Here is a 17,724-nt window from a genome sequence, read left to right as displayed (position 1 = left end):
TAGTTGGTTCCCATTTGAGGGGATTGATTATGAAGAATATAATCGTTGTTTGCACATAGTGATAGTTTTACCCCCTCCTTTCCATTTTTATGCTTCTAATTTCTTTCTTTTATCCGATTGTGTCAATCATGCCTTCAGTATGGCGGCAGTCGTGTTGGTTGACAACCCTTCTGTGTTCATGACTTCCATGGGAACGCTTCACGTGCTTGTCCATGCAGCAGGACAGTTGTTTTGGAGCTGGTGTGTGTGTGTGTATTCAGTTTTTTGTTTAACAAATAAACAAAAGTACAATACAGATGAGTCAAAGATATAGTCGAATATTTCTGTGAGTTTTTTTGGCTGAATATTTGTTACCTTGATCTCCTTTAATTAATTTAACTCATTGATGTGTTGTGTTAACCTCTTTTGTTGCTCCTGTTTGTTTTTCAGTGGTCTGACAAGCCCTGTGTCCCCCATTTGCTTCAGAGGGACAGTTACTATGTTTATACCCAGCAAGAGCTCAAAGAGAAGCTGTATCAAGAAATCATATCATATTTTGACAAAGGCAAAGTGAGTGTTGGGTTGTTTGATTTTGTATTAGGGGAAAGAGGAAAATGATGGGAATACTGCAGTATGGTTCTGATGCTAACCAGCCAAAGTGACCACAGACCCCACAGGCTAAGCGCACTGTCCCCAGCAAGACAGCCCTCACTTTAGATGCCATGCTTGTGGGGTTTCCAGGTCATCCACACTTCTGACCACTTGACTGTAAATCTGGGGGGGAAGGAAACGTGGTGAAAGGAACTTGGTACTAAGGAAACTTGGTAAAATGCTATACTTCTGATTACAGTTTTATTAGAAAGGACACAAATCGGGACCAGCCAAAGGAAGAAACTCTTAGGGCAAGCTCTAAGAGGGTCTCCCATACAGAGCTTCTGTGTCCTCTCCCTGTGGATTTAGGGCACATCACCCTCCTGGTGAACTGGTGTGTTTCCCAACCAGGACGCTCACCCGAGCCTCCATGTGCGGGGTTTTTACTGGGGTTTCATCACAGTGGCTTGACTGATCGAATCATCAACCTCGTGAGTGAGCTCAATCTGCAGCCTCCCTCTTCACCCTGGAGGTCTGGCTGATATTATGTAGCTCCAGGCCCCATCACTGTAATCATGTGAGTGGTGGTTCTGGTGAGGCTAGCCCCCATTCTGAGACTATGTAGGGCCACCACGAGTTACCTCATTAGCATAAACTTAGGTGTGGTCTCAGGGGCCACCATGAACAACAGAGACACTTCAGTCACTGGGGAAATTCCAAGGGTTTAGACAGCTTCCTCCCAGAACCAAGGACAAGACCAGACACATTGTTTGTTATACAGCAATGACTCATGACTTACTCTTTATTATTCCCATGTGTACCTTTGAATTCTGGTATTTTTAATGGGAGAGAAAATGAATAGGTAAATTAAGGTAAGAAATGCAATAAAGATCTGTTATCTTGAGGATGCTTACACCAACGGAGACTACAGTGAGCAGCCCAGGGCCCCACTCTCCATAAGCATAATTTTACCTTTTGGATATTGCTGAGGGCCAGGAGCTGGTCCGTGATTTTTCATGCATTCTCTAGAGATTGTTGGCTAACACTTGGTGCACATCTGATACCCAGGGCACCACCTGCCTGACACCGTAGGCCAAGGATAAGAAGCAACTTAAATGCCTATGGGGATGGGAAGGTAAAATAAACATATGACCTGGGCCAGAAAGTTGTGGAGTCTGTGGTCAACTGGAGAAAGCATGTCCAGGAAAGGCTTTTAAATTTAAAATGGAAAAAAAAAATTATAGAAGGAGTAGGGGGAGAAAGAAACGAATTATGTGTGTGCTCTCCAAACAAACAGACCCAGATTTGGCTGGTTTCAGAGGCCTGTGTAGTTCTCATGGACTGCCACTTCCTGCCACCATACCTGTTGTATCAGTGGAAGCTGTTGGTTTAAATAAATAAAGAAGCCAGATAATCATCATGATAAAATAGCTACCATCTATTTTGTGCTAGTTATTGTTTTGGGTGATTTCCAGACTTTTTCCCTAATTTAATTCTTGCCACACCCTATTTGGTAGATAGTATCTCCATTTTACAGATGAAGAGCCTAGAGAGCAAGTATATTTGCTCAAACTTTTTGGTCTCTGCACCCCTATACCCTCTTAGAAATCACTGAGGACCCCAAAGAGCTTTTGTTCATGTGGATTATTTCTTATGTTACTTATACCCTTAGACATTCAAACAGAAAATTAAAAAATATTTACCTTTGTTCTTTTAACAACAGTAATAAACCTATGACCTGGTAACATAAATCGTATCTATTTATAAAAAATTTACTGTATTTTCCCCAGAATGAGTGATATGAGTGGTGTTGGTTTATGTTTTTGCAAATCTCTTACGGTGGCTCTCCAGGAGACTGTGGGACTCTCATATCTGCTTGTATATTCAGTCAATTGTGATATCACATGGACTGCACCCTCTGGGAAACTCCACTGTAACGCTGAGAGAATGAGCATTTAAAAAAGTAAATAATATTAGTATTATTGAGAAGGTAGTTTTGACCTCATGGACTGCCTGAAAGGGTCTTGGGGTCTCCCAGAGACCAGGGACAACACTTTGAGAACTGCCATGTGAGACTGTCTCCCTGTCTCTTATGTAACTTAGCATTTGGTGAAGTGAGGAGAGGCCTCGATCCCATTGATGCTGTTGACTGGTTTCTTGCACCAGGCCCAGCTGATCTGGAATGGTTTCCAGATCGCACATTTCAGAGCCTTTTCAGTGATCCAGGCTCTGAAATTTCAGAGGGGGCAAATTTGGCAAATGAGGATTTTAAAAGATTTAATTTTAAAATGTTTTACAACTGTGTGTGAACTGCCCATACCTTCTTTCAGCAGCCAGAAACAATGGAACATAGCATCTGGTTAACAAGAACGAAGTAGGAAATTCCCAGATACTGCATTTTTAACAGTGTACCCCTAAGAGACATTTTATGAAATACCAAAATGAACAGAGGGCTCAATCTGGGATGCTAGCCTCAGACACCAAGTGTGTGCGTTAGGCTGTAACTTACATGGTCACAAATGCTCTAAGGCATTCCTAAAACTCTCTTTGACTAAGTAGATAGTTTAGTTAGCAATAGGAAATCAGTGCCCTAAATTGGAAAAACAGTTTCCTAAATTCCACACAACAGTACAGTGGGCCTTTCTTCCATTTCCCCCTTCCCAAACAGCCTAACTTGAAACACACACATGCACATACCCGCAGAGACACACACACTCACACAAACATCCCAGAACCAGAGCTGGAGTCCCACACCAGCTTCCTTTCTCCTCTGACAAGACTTTCGCACTCTCAGGACCTAACCTTCAGAAATGGTTCTCCTCCAGTTCACTGGTCTGTGTGCCTTGCCCTTTAATCTGTGTTGCTTTGTTCTGGGACATGTGGTGTTCTTCATTTTTCTGCAAACAGAATCACAGAAGATGCCCTCTGGCATCTTTACTATATAAAGATGTAGTAGCTTTATGATATCGGAAAAAAGGTTTAGTTGATCCAAGAGATGAGGCATGTTGAGAATATCTGCAGAAACTCAAGCCCCCTGACTCCCTGCTCATTGCCAGTGACTCTCAAATGGCTTTTGCAGCTGGATCAATGACTGCTTTCTTCTCCACTCGTAACCCTACCTTTCTTTTTCTGAAGATGTGGGAGAAGGCAATCAAACTGAGCAAAGAGTTGGCTGAGAATTACGAGAGCAAAGTGTTTGACTACGAGGGCCTTGGCGATCTCCTGGTGAGTCTGGGTCGGGATATGTCAGCCTCCAACAGGGGTGCTAAAATCAGGGTTCATGGAAATGTTCTTGCAAGTTTAAGTCAGTCAAGATGAACAACATTCTTTACGATAGAAAAGTAAACCTGCTTAAGATAAAAATGAAAACAGAAGAGATCCAAAGCTCTTGTCATTATTTCTCCAGATTATCCTTGAGAGAGGGCTCAGGATCCCTGGCTACAGGCCTCTCTTCCTTTTCTGTGCCTTTTGTTTCTCTGTGGACCTTCCATATCCCTGTCCCATCTCCTCTTTACCCTCTCAGTTGCTCTGCCTTCTTTGAACACCATCCGTATTTCAGACATTGTCTGACATCTTCTGTTCATCGAAATTAATCGTTCTGTGGTCCACATCCTCAGGGTCCTGCTGAATGATTGAACTGCTAATCTTTGAGCCTTGTTTTATTTTTTCAAGGGTGCCATTGTGCACATTTTGGTAAGTTGTAAAATGTTCCTGCCAGATACTGAATCTCAAATTTTGCCTTCCTCCTTTTCCCGAATGTCGCTAGAGTGCTTTTCTTTTACAGTCCTCTAAACGTGCGTATTACACCTGGCTGTTGGCACAAGTCAACTGTTTAAAAACAATAAGGCAAAACCAAAATGCCCAAAGGTAGGCAACACAATATTACATTTGCTAATTCTTAGTAACAGAGTCACAAAAGGTCATGTCACCCATTGACATGTAATAATAATTAATTTGGGGAGTTGGTTGTCAAGATTACTTTGTAAAGAATTTTCCAATGTAATTCACCAGGTCCTGTCATCACACACACAAAATCACTTATTAATTTCATAAACTAAAGGGAAGGATAAAAATCATATGATTATTTCACTAGAAGCAGAAAAAGCATTTGACAAAATTCTACATCCATTTATGATTAAAAAAACTCTCAAAAAGTGGGAATAAAGGGAATGTACTTCAACACAATAAAAGCCATATATGATAAGCCCACAGCTAATGTCATACTCAGTAGTGAAAAGCTGAAAGCTTTTTATTTAAGATCAGGAACAAGACAAGGAAGTCCACTCTTGCCACTTTTATTCAATATAGTACTGGAAGTCCTGGCCAGAGCAATCAGACAAGAAAAAGAAAGAAAAGCCGTCCAAATTGGAAAGGAAGAAGTAAAATTGTCACTATTTGCAGATGACTTGATATTAAATATGGAAAACCCTAAAGACTCCATCAAAAAGCTGTTAGAACTAACAAACAAATTCGGTAAAGTTGTGGATGCAAAAGTACAAAAATCTGTCGCATTTCTTTCTTTTTTTTTTTAAGATTTTATTTTTCCTTTTTCTCCCCAAAGCCCCCTAGTACGTAGTTGTATATATATATATATATTTTTTTTTTAGTTGTGGGTCCTTCTAGTTGTGGCGTGTGGGATGCCACCTCAGCATGGCTTGCTGAGCGGTGCCATGTCTGCGCCCAGGATCCGAACCGGCGAAACCCTGGGCTGCCACAGTGGAGCGCGCAAACTTAACCACTCTGCCACAGGGCTGGCCGCATGTCACATTTCTTTCTATGCTATAACAAATATCAAAAAGAGATATTTGGAAAATCCCATTTATGGTTGCACCAAAAAGCATAAAATACCTAAGAATAAATTTAACCAAGGAGGTGAAAGACCTGTACACTGAAACTATAAACATTAATGAAAGAAACTGAAGAAGACACACACAAAAAGGAAAGATATTCTGTGCTCATGGATTGGAAGAACTAATTTTTGTTAAAATGTTCATGCTGTGCAAAGCAATATACAGATTCAGTGCAAATTAAAACAGTATAATATTGGCATGAAAACAGACATGTAGATCAATGGAACAGAGTAGACAGCACAGAAATAAACCCACACATATATGGTCAATTAATTTACAACAGAGGAGCCAGGAATATATAATGGGGAAAGGACAGTTTCTTCAATAAATGGTTTTAGAAATATTGGACAGCCACATGCAAAAGAATGAAACTAAACCACTATCTTACACCATACTAAAAACTTAACTCAAAATGGATTAAAAACTTGAATGCAAAACCTGAAACCATGGAACTCCTAGAAGAAAACATAGGTCGAAGCTCCTTGACATTGGTCTTGGTGATCATGTTTTTGGATTTGACACCAAAAGCAAAATCAACAAAAGCAAAAATAAACAAGTGGGACATCAAACTAAAAAGCTTCTGCACAGCAAAGGAAACCATCAAAAAGTGAAAAGGCAACCTACTGAATGGGAGAAAATAATTGCAAACCATATATCTGATAAGGGGCTAATATCCAAAATGTTAACTCATACAACTCAATACCAAAAAAAAAGAAATTCAATTAAAAAATGGACAGATGGGCCAGCCCTGTGGCCTAGTGGTCAACTTTGTGTGCTCCACTTTGGCGGCCCAGGGTTTCACTGGTTCCGATCCTGGACACTGCTTGTCAGGCCACGTTGAGGCGGTGTCCCATGTGCCGCAACTAGAAGGACCCACAACTAAAATATACAACTATGTATTGGGGGGATTTGGGGAGAAAAAGCAGAAAAAAAAAATTGGCAACAATTGTTAGCTCAGGTGCCGATCTTTAAAAAAAAAAAAAAAAGGGCGGAAGATCCAAATAGACATTTTTCCAAAGAAGACATACAGATGGCCAACAGATACAGGAAAAGATGCTCAACATCACTAATCATCAGGGAAATGCAGATCAAAACCACGAGATATCACCTCACACCTGTTAGAATGGCTATCATCAAAAAGATAAGAAATAGCAAGTATTGGTGAGGATGTGGAGAAAAGGGAACCCTTGTGCACTGTTGGTGGGAATGTAAATTGGTGCAGTCACTATGGAAAAAGCTTCCTCAAAAATAAGAAATAGAACTATCATGTGATCTAGCAGTTCTCTTTCTGGGTATTTATTCAAAGAAAACTAAAGCACTAATTTGAAAAGATACAGGCCTCCCTGTGTTCACTGCAGCATTATTTACAGTAGTCAACATATAGAAACAATCTAAGTGTCCATCAGTGGGTGAGTGGATAAAGAAACTGAGCTCTGTGTGTATATATACAATGGAATATTATTCAGCCATTAAAAAGAATGAAATTCTGCCATTTGCGACAACATGGATGGACCTTGAGACATTATGGTAAATGAAATAAGTCAGACAGAGAAAGACAAATACTGTATGATCTCTCTTATATGTGGAATCTAAAAACCAAAAAAAAAAAAAAAAAACCAAGCTCATAGATACAGAGAACAGGTTGGTAATTGCAAGAGGCAGGGGTTGGGGGGTGGTGAGAGAAGAGAAATGGGTGAACTTTTTGTTTTTTAGTTTAAATAAATCTAATTTAAAAAATTAAAAGAAAGAAAACATCACGATGGAAACTTTCACCTGGAGTAGTAATATAGTCCTGCTAACCATTGTGGGAGGGGCTGAGGGACAGCCCTCAAAGCCCCCGGGTGTGGCTTCCTATTTTGCTTTCTTTAAGGCTGACTCTGAGCCCTGGCTGGGAAGCCTCTTCCTGTGGGAAGAATTAAAGATGAGGTGGTACCAGATACTGGAAGGCAGAGCATCGCCACCACCTTCTGGGCACTCATAGCTGAACCAAGGACTCCAGTCCAAACTGCCTGCAGGAACCAGAAAGTTCTTTAACTTCTTTTCTCATATATCTCTGTTTAAGTGGAACCACCTTCCGTGAATCTCGGGGAGTGCTTCTTAACCTTTTAGGGGTCCTGAACCCCTTTCAGGAATCTGGTAAAAGCTCAACACTGCATCCCTCCATAGAAGAACGCACACACGCACCTCTGTCTGCATGTGACTTCAGGGATTTCCAGGCCCTCCAAGGCCCATTCATGGACCCTAGGTCCAAAGTCTCTGATCCAAGAAAAGGATAACTCTTTGGCCCACAAGATATTTTCCAAAGACCTTTCATTTCTCTGTGTTACATGGGAAACAACAAAGCAAATAGTCTGATCTTTTTTTCTTTTTTCCCCAACGGTGCCCTTGTAACCTCCCTATGGAATGTCTTGTTTTGTTTTCCAGAAAAAAAGAGCCTCGTTTTATGAGAACATCGTTAAGGCGATGCGGCCTCAGCCAGAATACTTTGCTGTTGGCTACTATGGACAGGGCTTTCCTTCTTTCCTGCGGGTAAGAACCTGAGGCCGTCCCCCGAGCCGGCAAGGCTGCAGTCTGAGGGAGGGAAGTCTTCCTCTCTTTTCCAGATGGGCCTGGAGTTAGCAGCTGGAGACTGTGCTCTCTCGCCGTGGGAGGTCTGGGAGGGAAACCACTTCCTGAGCACCGGCCTCCTCACCCCACAGCCCTGACCACCTCTGGTATTCTGGCAGCTCTTTTGTAAAATGGCTTTTCCCAGGTGGGATGGAAAAGGGAAAAACAGAACCCTCCCTTCCGCTAGTCTGCTGCCGCAGGTCAGGCTGGGAAAGCGTGGATCGATGCGTTTAGTTGTTTATTTTATTTGCAGCCAGAGGTAGTTTGAAAGCAAATATCCTCAAAACAAGACTGCAAGAGTTTCACGAAAATAAAAACAGTTTCGTTGTAATAGTGAGAAGAGCGATGTTTTTCTTCCTTCTCAAAATTTTCTATAATGTGATATTGATTTTACAGTCTAGAAAATAAAAAACTCCTATTTCCTCTGGCAAAAAAAGAAGCCTCTTTTAGCACTGAGCTATGTTTAAACATACGTTATCCACTTTCCTTCCTCTAACTAAAAAAAGAAAAAATGAGAAAGAAATCATTTTACCCTCTTTATAGCGCCTAATGAGGAGGTGGTTCTTGCATTCGTTCATTCAGTAACTCTGCTGAGTGCCTGCTGTCTACGAGGCACTCGCTAGGCATTAGAGATACAGTGCTGATCATAACCAGCCGTAGTCCCTGCCCTTATGGATTTTACATCCTAATGGGTGAGTTGTTAACTAAATAATCACACAAAAGAATGTAAAATTGAAACTGTGACCAAGAAAGGTGTTCTGTGCTGTAAGAGTTGGTTAACCAGGGAGTATTTACCCAAGTGAAATAAAAACCCATGTTCACACAAAAATTGTATATGATTGTGTATAGCACCTTTATTCACCATCACCAAAGACTGGATCCAACCCAGATGTCCCTCCACTGGTAAAGGGACAAACCAGCTGTGGTACAGCCATGCAGTGGAACATTGCTCAGTAATGAAAAGGGATGAACTCCTGATACACACGACCATGGGGCTGAATCTTGGATGCACTGTGCTAAGTGAAAGAATTTGAACTTAAAAGCCACAGACGGGGCCAGCCCCGTGGCCGAGTGGTTAAGTTTGTGTGCTCCCCTTCCTGCGGCCCAGGGTTTTGCTGGTTCGAATCCTGGGTGCGGACATGGCACCACTCGTCAGGCCATGTTGAGGCAGCGTCCCATGTGCCACAACTAGAAGGACCTACAACTAAAAATACACAACTATGTGCTGGGGGGATTTGGGGAGAGAAAAGCAGAAAAAAAAATGGCAACAGTTGTTAGCTCAGGTCACAATCTTTTAAAAAAAAAAAAAGCCACAGATGCTATCATTTTGCTAATAGGACATTCTGGCCCAGCCAACACTTGCTACAGGGACGGACGACAGACCAGTGCTAGCTGGCAGTTGGGGTGTGGGTGGGGCCCTTGGGCTACAGAGAGGAATGGGGAAATTTTGGGTGGTGATGAAACTGTTCTATATCTTGACTGTGGTAGTTGTTACATTTGTCAAAACTCACAGAATTTTATACTAAAAAGGGTAAATTTTACTATATATCAATTACACCTGACTTTTTTAAGAGTCAGGAAAGATGTCCCAAGGAATTTCTGCTTCAGCTGTAATTTGAAAGGTGAGCTGTGAGTTAACGAGGTGAAGGGGACTGGAAACAGCATTCCAGGCAGAGGGAACAGCAAGCAAGATGCAGCATGGCAGTGCGGAGGAGTGAAAGAGGACCAGTGCAGTGGAAACAGAGTAGGAGGAGCGGGAAAGATGCAGCAGCAAGTGTGGGAAGGGTGTGCAGCACCTCGGGGTTACAGAGGGTGTTTTGTCTGCATCCTGAGAGCAGTGAGGAGCCATGGCAGGTTTTTTGTGCTGGCAAGGTTAGCTGGCTTTGGTATGGAGAATGGATGGAAGGTGTGTGTAGATAAGCTGCCAGAGACTATTGCTGATGTTCAGGCAAGAGATGACAGGTTGGACTAGGGAGGTGGCTTTAGAGAGAAGTGGAAAGGTAAGAGTGGTGGAGATGAAGTAACAGTAATTTGATGATTGATGGGATATGAGGGTGAGGAAGAGGCAAGTGTCAAGAATGATTCCTAGGTTTCTGGCCCCCATGATTGGAGAGGCGGTGGAGCCGTGCACTAAGACAGCAGTACAGGAAGAGGACAGAGTCCTGGAGGAGAGAATCAAACCATTCATTGAATAAATATTTGTTGAATTCTTACTGTGGCTTGCTGTAATATAGGCATGGGAACAGAGTCCAAAACAAACCAAAATCCTTAAAATTATGGAGCTTACATTCTAGCCTGGAAAGACCAAAGAATAAATAAATTAGTAAAATATTCAGTATGTCAAATGGCCTAGAACAATGCTTCATAAATGTAGGTACGCAGTAAGTATCAGGGAGAAAATGAGTCAGGGATGGTGAACAGAGGCAGGCGATGGGGGTGGCGTTACCATTTTAAATAGAGTGAATATGAAAGACTTCAGGAGGAAAGTGACATTTGAGCAAAAACCTGAAAGAAGTGAGGGAACAAACCAGGTCCTATCAAGAGGATGAGTGAGCGTCCTAGACAGTGAGAATAGCGGGTTCAAGAGCCACGAGACTGGACACACATGAACAAGAGGGCAGGTAGGAGAATGGGGTCTCATAGCTGTGGTTACCAGATCACAGAGGCCTTTTGAGATCTTTCTAAGTTGTGTGTAAAAGTTTGGTTTTAGATATACTCGATGTGAAGTAAATTTGGAACATCTAAGTGATGTGAGTCAACAATTTGACATATGGATCTGGAACTCGAAGGAAGGTTCCAGGCTGGAGATAAAAGTGGGTGAGTTATTTGCATGTAGTTAAAACTGTGGTAGTGGATGAGATGGCCTCGGGAGAGAGAGCGTAGAGGGTTTGGGATGGAGCCTTGCAGTGGCTTCTGGTCTTAGCTTTCTATCACTCTGGGTACTCAAGTCAAGACAAGAAAAGGATGCCTACCATACTGGGCGTGTGTGACTGTCGTGTCACACGAAATAAAGGATGCGAACTAGGAGACAGGGCGGTTCAGTGAAAACAAGAACCGTAGACTTTTGAGTTGAAAGAATTGGGGTCTAAATTGTCTGCTGACTGACTGTGATTTTGGCCAAATCACATAAACACTGAGTCTTGATTTTCTGACCTATAAGTTAGAGAAATAATGCTCCCATCACAGGCTGCTTTGAGAATTAAATAAATAGCATGTAAGAGTGCTTTTTAAACTGTCAAGTAGTTTGTAGATGTTGTGTTTGTCAAAGTGTACTGAAAAATATAAAATCCTTATGAATGACATAACCTAAATGCCTTTCTGTGTTATGGACTATTTCCCCAAACTCAGAATATATAAAATTATATTGTCCTCTTTCCCCCACTCCAGCCAGGTCTCCTCTTCTCTGTTTCTATCAATGGCACCGCTGTTCTGTCTGCTCCCAGGCCTGTAATCTCAGCATCATCATGGACTTTCCCATCCCCTTTGCCCTTCACCAAACGCCAAAGAGTCAAACACCAGATCTGGTGGCTGCTGCTTCTCCCGCTCAGTCCTCCTCACATTCCTGCAGTTGAACACAGACTCCTCTGTCGGATTAGCTTGTCTGTTCTGCCTCGTTCCTCAGGTTTCTCCCTCCTTCCAGAACCTCTGTGAATTCCCTGGGCCTCTGGAACTTCTGTCTGCCTTGCAAGGCCTTACATGTTCTGGCTCATCCACCAACCCAAGCTTATTCTTCTGTCTCCACTCTGTACTTTCTGCCCTTGGGCCTTATCCTTCTTTTCACTTACCATGCCTGGTTGTCCTCTCCCCCTCTCTCTTCCTGACCTTGGCCTGTCCGTCCTTCTAGGCCCAGCCAAGTCCCATGTCTTCGCTGAAGCCCTCTCTTTCAGGTTGAGCTAGTTTGAGCTGACCTGCTTGTCTGATTCCTTTCACAGTGCTTGCCGCATCATACAGGTAGTGTTTTATTGTACTCTGATCCCCTGCCCATCACAGTTTTGCCTGAATGATGGAATTTTGTAATGCATGAGTCAGTCACATAAATCTTCCCCAGCTCGGAAAAATTTTATCATCTAGTTCAAAGGATCTGGCGGTCTTTACTGCCTTCGTTGTTTAGCCTGGAAGGTGCGTTGCCTTCGTCGTCCTTAGACTATCTAAAGTTACCAGTTTTACTTACTTGTTCACTTGTTTGTTATTTATTTCTCTCCACTAGGAGGTAAGTTTGTGGGAGCAGGCTCACCATTACGTCCCTCGTGTCTGGCATACGTACGTTTGCTCAATACATGTTTGTCATATGAATGGACAAGTGATTTTTAAAAACATTTCACGGGATAACATGGACCCAAGTTTTAATTAAAATGGGTCATGTGCGGGCTGCCAGCGCAGCGTGCTCATCTGAGTGACGATCGGAGGAGCAGAAACTTTCCAAACACGGCTACGTTTTGGAAACTTGCACAGACAACAGCAGCTATGAAACAAATTCCTCCCATGCCTGGGGCCTAGGAAATTTCTAAAAAAAAAATCCAATTTTATTAAAGAGAAAAAAACTGCAATTTGGAGTGGAGAAAATAATATATAGCGCAGTAATTTTCTATGGGACTTTGATGGTGCCATTCAGTGTGATTTTTGGGATTGGCTGGGGATCGCTGTAAATTATTGCTGCTCTCTGTGACCTGTCCCATTGCTATATCACTGTCTTGGAAGACATGTTATCTTGGTTCTCTTCATACCGTCATGTTCTCTAAGGCAGTGCCATCAAAGTGTGGTCCACAAATTGTCACTGGTCACCATGAGATAAGGAGCTTGCACCTGAATGTGAATTAATGCACATCCTTCCTTCATTTGAGACTGTTTTGCCATGAAAAATATCAGTTGAACTAAACAGGCTTCCTGGTAGTGTCAAGGATCTACATTAGGGCACAGGCTCCTTATTTCCTTGTGGATCAGTCTAGACCATTTGTGGACTGGCTGTCGTCCTTGGGCCACACTATGAGAAGCGCTGCCCCAACTATTTTTTATGTCTGTGACTTAACTCCCCAAATCAGCCACGAGCTCTTATTGGAGAGGATGGTTGCTGTGGGGCTGTGAGAGGTATTCCATGGGAATTTGGGTGCACTGCAGGAGGGCGGGGGAGGATGGTGGTTTCCTCAGGACCAGGATCTCCAGTTGCCCCTTCACTCCTCATGTGTAATTCTTCCCCTTGCCGTCTCTGACCTGCAGAACAAAATCTTCATCTACCGGGGGAAGGAGTATGAGAGGCGAGAAGACTTCAGCCTGAGGTTGCTGACCCAGTTCCCCAATGCCGAGAAGATGACCAGCACCACGCCCCCGGGAGAGGAAATCAGGTCCTCCCCTAAGCAGTGTATCCTTGCCCTGGAGGTGTGGCCCTGCCCGAGGGGCTCTGCCTGTTGCAGCCCCTGCCGCACCAGAGAAGCCAAGGCTTCAGCCCCATCTTTGCATGCAGAGATGTCCTATCCTCAGACACTCATTGAACCGTTCTGACTCAGTTTCCCATTCTGTATAAAAGCTGTGGGCCCCCAATGTCCTTAGCTTGTGATTATCAAGTAATGAAAGGAGAGAGATGATAAGCAAATCTTGAGTATGAAAGGTTATATTTTATAGCCATATGGGGAGCTGGAGGAGAACAGAGACTTCCTGTTCTGGATTCTGGATCAAGATGCATAGTTATTTTTTTGTAATATATAATGACTTATTGAAAAATCAATTACATGCTTTCTTGAAAAAAAAAGAACTAAGGGCTTTATAACAAAATTATTTTTATACAACTTTCTTGTGCTAAAATAAAGACCTTACAAAATTGCACAGTATCCTAAGAGAAGCAGATGGGACAAATGAAGCCGGTGTGGCCTGGTAGATAAGAAAATGGGCTCTGGAGGCCAGCCGGGTGGCGCAGTGGTCAAGTTCACATGTTCCACTTCGGTGGCCCAGGGTTCACCGGTTTGGATCCGGGGCGTGGACCTACGCACCGCTTGTCAGGCCATGCTGTTGCAGGTGTCTCACATATAAAAAAGTAGAGGAAGATGGGCATGGATGTTAGCTCAGGGCCAGTCTTCCTCAGCAAAAAGAGGAGGATTGGCAGCAGATGTTAGCACAAAGCTAATCTTCCTCAAAAAATAAATAAAAGAAAGAAAATGGGCTCTGGAACTAGACTGCCTGGGTTCAGGTCCCAGCTCTATCACTGTGTTACTTTGGGCAAATTACTTAACTTCTCTGTGCCTCAGTTTTCTCATCTCTAAAATGAGGATGATGATCATTCTTCCTCCTGGAGTGCTTCTAAAGATTGAGTGAATAAATGTATGTAAGATACTAGGAACAGTACCTGGCACATAATAAAAATTCAGTATATATTAGCTATCATTATAGATTGGTGAATAGCTCTGGAAAGACAGATAATAACAACAATAGAGCAATGGACATACGCACTTTGAAGGGAAGAGTAGTAGTGACCTGTTAACACCTAGTGGAGGCTTGCAGAAGAAAGGTCTTCAGGATAAACGCCTGTTTGGATTATGGAGTTTGAGAAAACAGCTGAGGCGCCTTGTTGATGTGGGACTCAAAAGAGGTCTTCAAGAACTGGACTCAAAAACAGGAGTCCTGGTGCTCAGTCCTCAGTAATTTCTGCATAGCTACTTAACCTCACCCAAGTGGCTGAATTTCTCCAGGCCTTGGTTTTCTCATCTGTAAGGTGTGAGGGTAGGTCTTCTTTCCCTAAATACCTAATAGCACGAATGTGAGGATCACAATTAAAAGATAGCTTCTGCAGAAATGTTTTGTAGACTATAGCAGTGTAAGGCACAACCCAGGGTTCTCAGATGCTATTATCCATGAGAATCACTCCAGAGAGGTTCTACTTCAGCAGCTGCACGTCCTGAGTCTGTGCCTGGCGTCCGTCTCCAGTGCTGTGCTGGGGGCCTGCAGGCTCCACTGGGAGAAATACGCGTGTCACTGGTATGTCTGGACCCGGGTGCCTTCACGTCTGGTTTAAGTGCTGGAGACTTTGAGACAGAGTGTCTGCACTGGTGAGGACAAAAACAAGCTGATCGCTTCTAAGATCAGCTCATTAAGTCGGAGAGGGAGGCCTCACCCCTGCACTGAGTTTGAAGCCCGACTTCACCATTTACGAGTTGTGTGTTCTGGGCTCTCTGAGGTCCTCAGATTCTTCATCTGTAAAACGAGATTGATAACATCCACCTGGTAGTTGTTGCGTTTATTGGAGATAACATGTTCAAAACACCTAGTACAGTGCCCGGCGATGGCCTTCAATAAACAAACTGTGTCCAAAGATACTAGAAATTCCTAGCGCCTGGGCCCTGGAGTCTGGCTATTTCAGAGGGATGCTTGTCCAAAAGAAATGGTTTAAGACAGTTTCTAGTCACCTGTTTCCTGATATTTCACTGATAATCTGTTTTCCTATGACAAGGTTGTTTGCCAGGTAGGTAACTGACCAAAGAATGTCCTAGGATTGTCACTTAATAAGGTATTTCAGTAATGCATGAGGGAACCCCATTTGCAGTGCAGTCCTGGCATTTGGTCAAAAGGAATGATCCGTGCAGGTGCCACTGTCACCTGTAAGGCAGGAGGGACAGGTGGTTCTTTCCACGGGGACAGCGTGGTGGCCTAGCCCCTTTTCCTTTCTTAACGAGCTCCTCAGACATGCAGTGTTTCACTGTAAAGCCAGTGATGAGCCTGCCACCCAGCTACAAGGATAAACCAGTTCCAGAGCAAATCTTAAAGTAAGTGGGTTTCTGTTTGTTTTTTAAAACATATGTCTCTCTCACACTCTTTATCTGCAGTTAAATCAAAGCCAAAGCCTTAAATTCATTGCCATTTGGAAGACCTTCTGTTGTCTTGGTCCATTTGGGCTGCTGTAACAGAATCCCATAGACGGGGGCTAATAAGCACAGACATTTATTCCTCACAGTTCTGGAGGCTGGAAGTCCAACCTCAAGGCACCAGCAGATTTGGTGTCTGGTGAGCGCCTTCTTCCTGGTTGATAGCTAACCATCTTCTCTCTGTGTCCCCACATGGTGAGGGGGTGAGGGCTCTCTCTGGGGCCTCTTTTATAAGGGCACTAATCCCATCCATGAGGCCTCCACCGTTATGACCTAATCACCTTCCGAAGGATCTGCCTCCTGATACCATCACATTGGGTTTGGAACATGTGAATTTGGGGGGACATAAGCACTCCGACCATAGCAACTGTCCCTTCCATTTTTAGTAGGTCAAAGGGATTTGGAGATTGTGTTTTTTTAAGTAGAGAGAAGGAAATCGGGAATTTCACTCTTAGGTTCTGGAGCCCCTAGCTCTTTCCACTCAGAAAGCTTCACTCGTCGCTAGTAGCTGAGCTCACCTCGCCGGGGGAGTTCCCCAGTGACTGACGGCCCAGTCCCTTCTCCTGAGAAGCCAGAGTGCTGGTAGGACTGATAGAACTGTTATAAAACGATGCAGACCGATCACAAACGTGGACATAAACACATACACCTTTTTAAATTGTGAGCTGTGAATAGACTCATAAATGATAAAATTAAGATGTGCGATAAAATCAACCTGCACCCCGCCCCCACCTTCCTTATGGAGACACCCTAGTGGGTAAGCTCAGCCTGTGTGAGATGTGGTCCGGGTCTGGAGGTCAGCCCGGGGAGTCCTTGTTCCGGAGAGAAGCGAGAGCATTGTGGCTCTGTCTTTCCCCAGCTACTACAGAGCCAACGAAGTGCAGCAGTTCCGATATTCCCGGCCATTCCGGAAAGGAGAAAAGGATCCACACAATGAATTTGCCGTGAGTCCACCCATGTTCCCTCTAAAAAGGCAAAACTGACATCCAAGGCAGAGACCTTGCACCCAACCAGCTTATACAGTAGAAAAGATGGCAGCCTTGGGGATGGAGGTTTCCTGTGCTTGCTACGTGGACAGCAGGCTATCATCTAAGTGGAAAACTCTAGATGAAGAGGCCAAAAACTGGGCGTTACTCCTGGGCCTGCTGCCAGTATGACCTTGAGCCAATGACACCTTTCTGGGCCTCAGATTTTCCCTCTAGACGGTGAGAGGGCCCAAGTAGATGAACCCTTCTGGCTTTAAACGTCCAGAATCCTTAAATTTGTTGAGAAAATATGGCTCATTCTCTAAGGAGCCATTTGAGAATGAAATCTCATTGAACCGAACCCAAGAGTTTTGCTGTTTTGCTTTGAGAACTGATCGACATTTCCTATTTTCCTTCCTTCCACCAGACCATGTGGATTGAAAGGACCACATATACCACTGCATATACGTTTCCTGGGATTCTCAAGTGGTTTGAAGTCAAACAGATCTCAACAGTGAGTCATTTGAAATTGAAACTCAAAAATCTTTGTCTGCAAATATAATAAGAGCCTTTGTTAAAAATGGCCCTCCCGTTCTCGCTGGCTTGGCCAGCCTCCTCTGGCCAACTTCATTTTCCGAAAGAGAAATAAAAGACATGCTTGAATAATAGAACTCCTTTGTAAAACTGATGTTACGACACCAAGCCTAAAGGTTACTCACAGTGAAGGCCTCTTTTATGACCAAGTGAGTGTTGTCTCCCCAGTGGTCCTGCCAGCGCCCAAAACCATTTTGGGAATGCCTCCTTTGAGTTTCCTGTCAATCACGTTCCTTCCTCCCAGAACATTTCCTCTTCTTTTATTCTCAACTAATCACATCACCAGTCATT

General features: G+C 43.5%; 1 protein-coding gene across 1 annotated transcript in view; it reads left to right on the top strand.

The window, feature by feature from the left end:
• DOCK5 (dedicator of cytokinesis 5) overlaps positions 1–17,724 on the top strand; it is a 205,718-nt gene that overhangs the window by 163,423 nt on the left and 24,571 nt on the right. Inside the window, exons 38-44 of the mRNA XM_046656390.1 lie at positions 430–549; positions 3,706–3,795; positions 7,845–7,949; positions 13,242–13,383; positions 15,694–15,775; positions 16,734–16,818; positions 17,267–17,353. Coding sequence (XP_046512346.1) covers positions 430–549; positions 3,706–3,795; positions 7,845–7,949; positions 13,242–13,383; positions 15,694–15,775; positions 16,734–16,818; positions 17,267–17,353 — 711 coding nt within the window. The remainder of the gene's footprint in view (positions 1–429; positions 550–3,705; positions 3,796–7,844; positions 7,950–13,241; positions 13,384–15,693; positions 15,776–16,733; positions 16,819–17,266; positions 17,354–17,724) is intronic.

Source organism: Equus quagga, chromosome 3 (genome assembly GCF_021613505.1).
Source record: "Equus quagga isolate Etosha38 chromosome 3, UCLA_HA_Equagga_1.0, whole genome shotgun sequence".
Lineage (NCBI taxonomy): Eukaryota > Metazoa > Chordata > Mammalia > Perissodactyla > Equidae > Equus > Equus quagga.
This window is presented reverse-complemented; position numbering and strand designations above follow the sequence as displayed.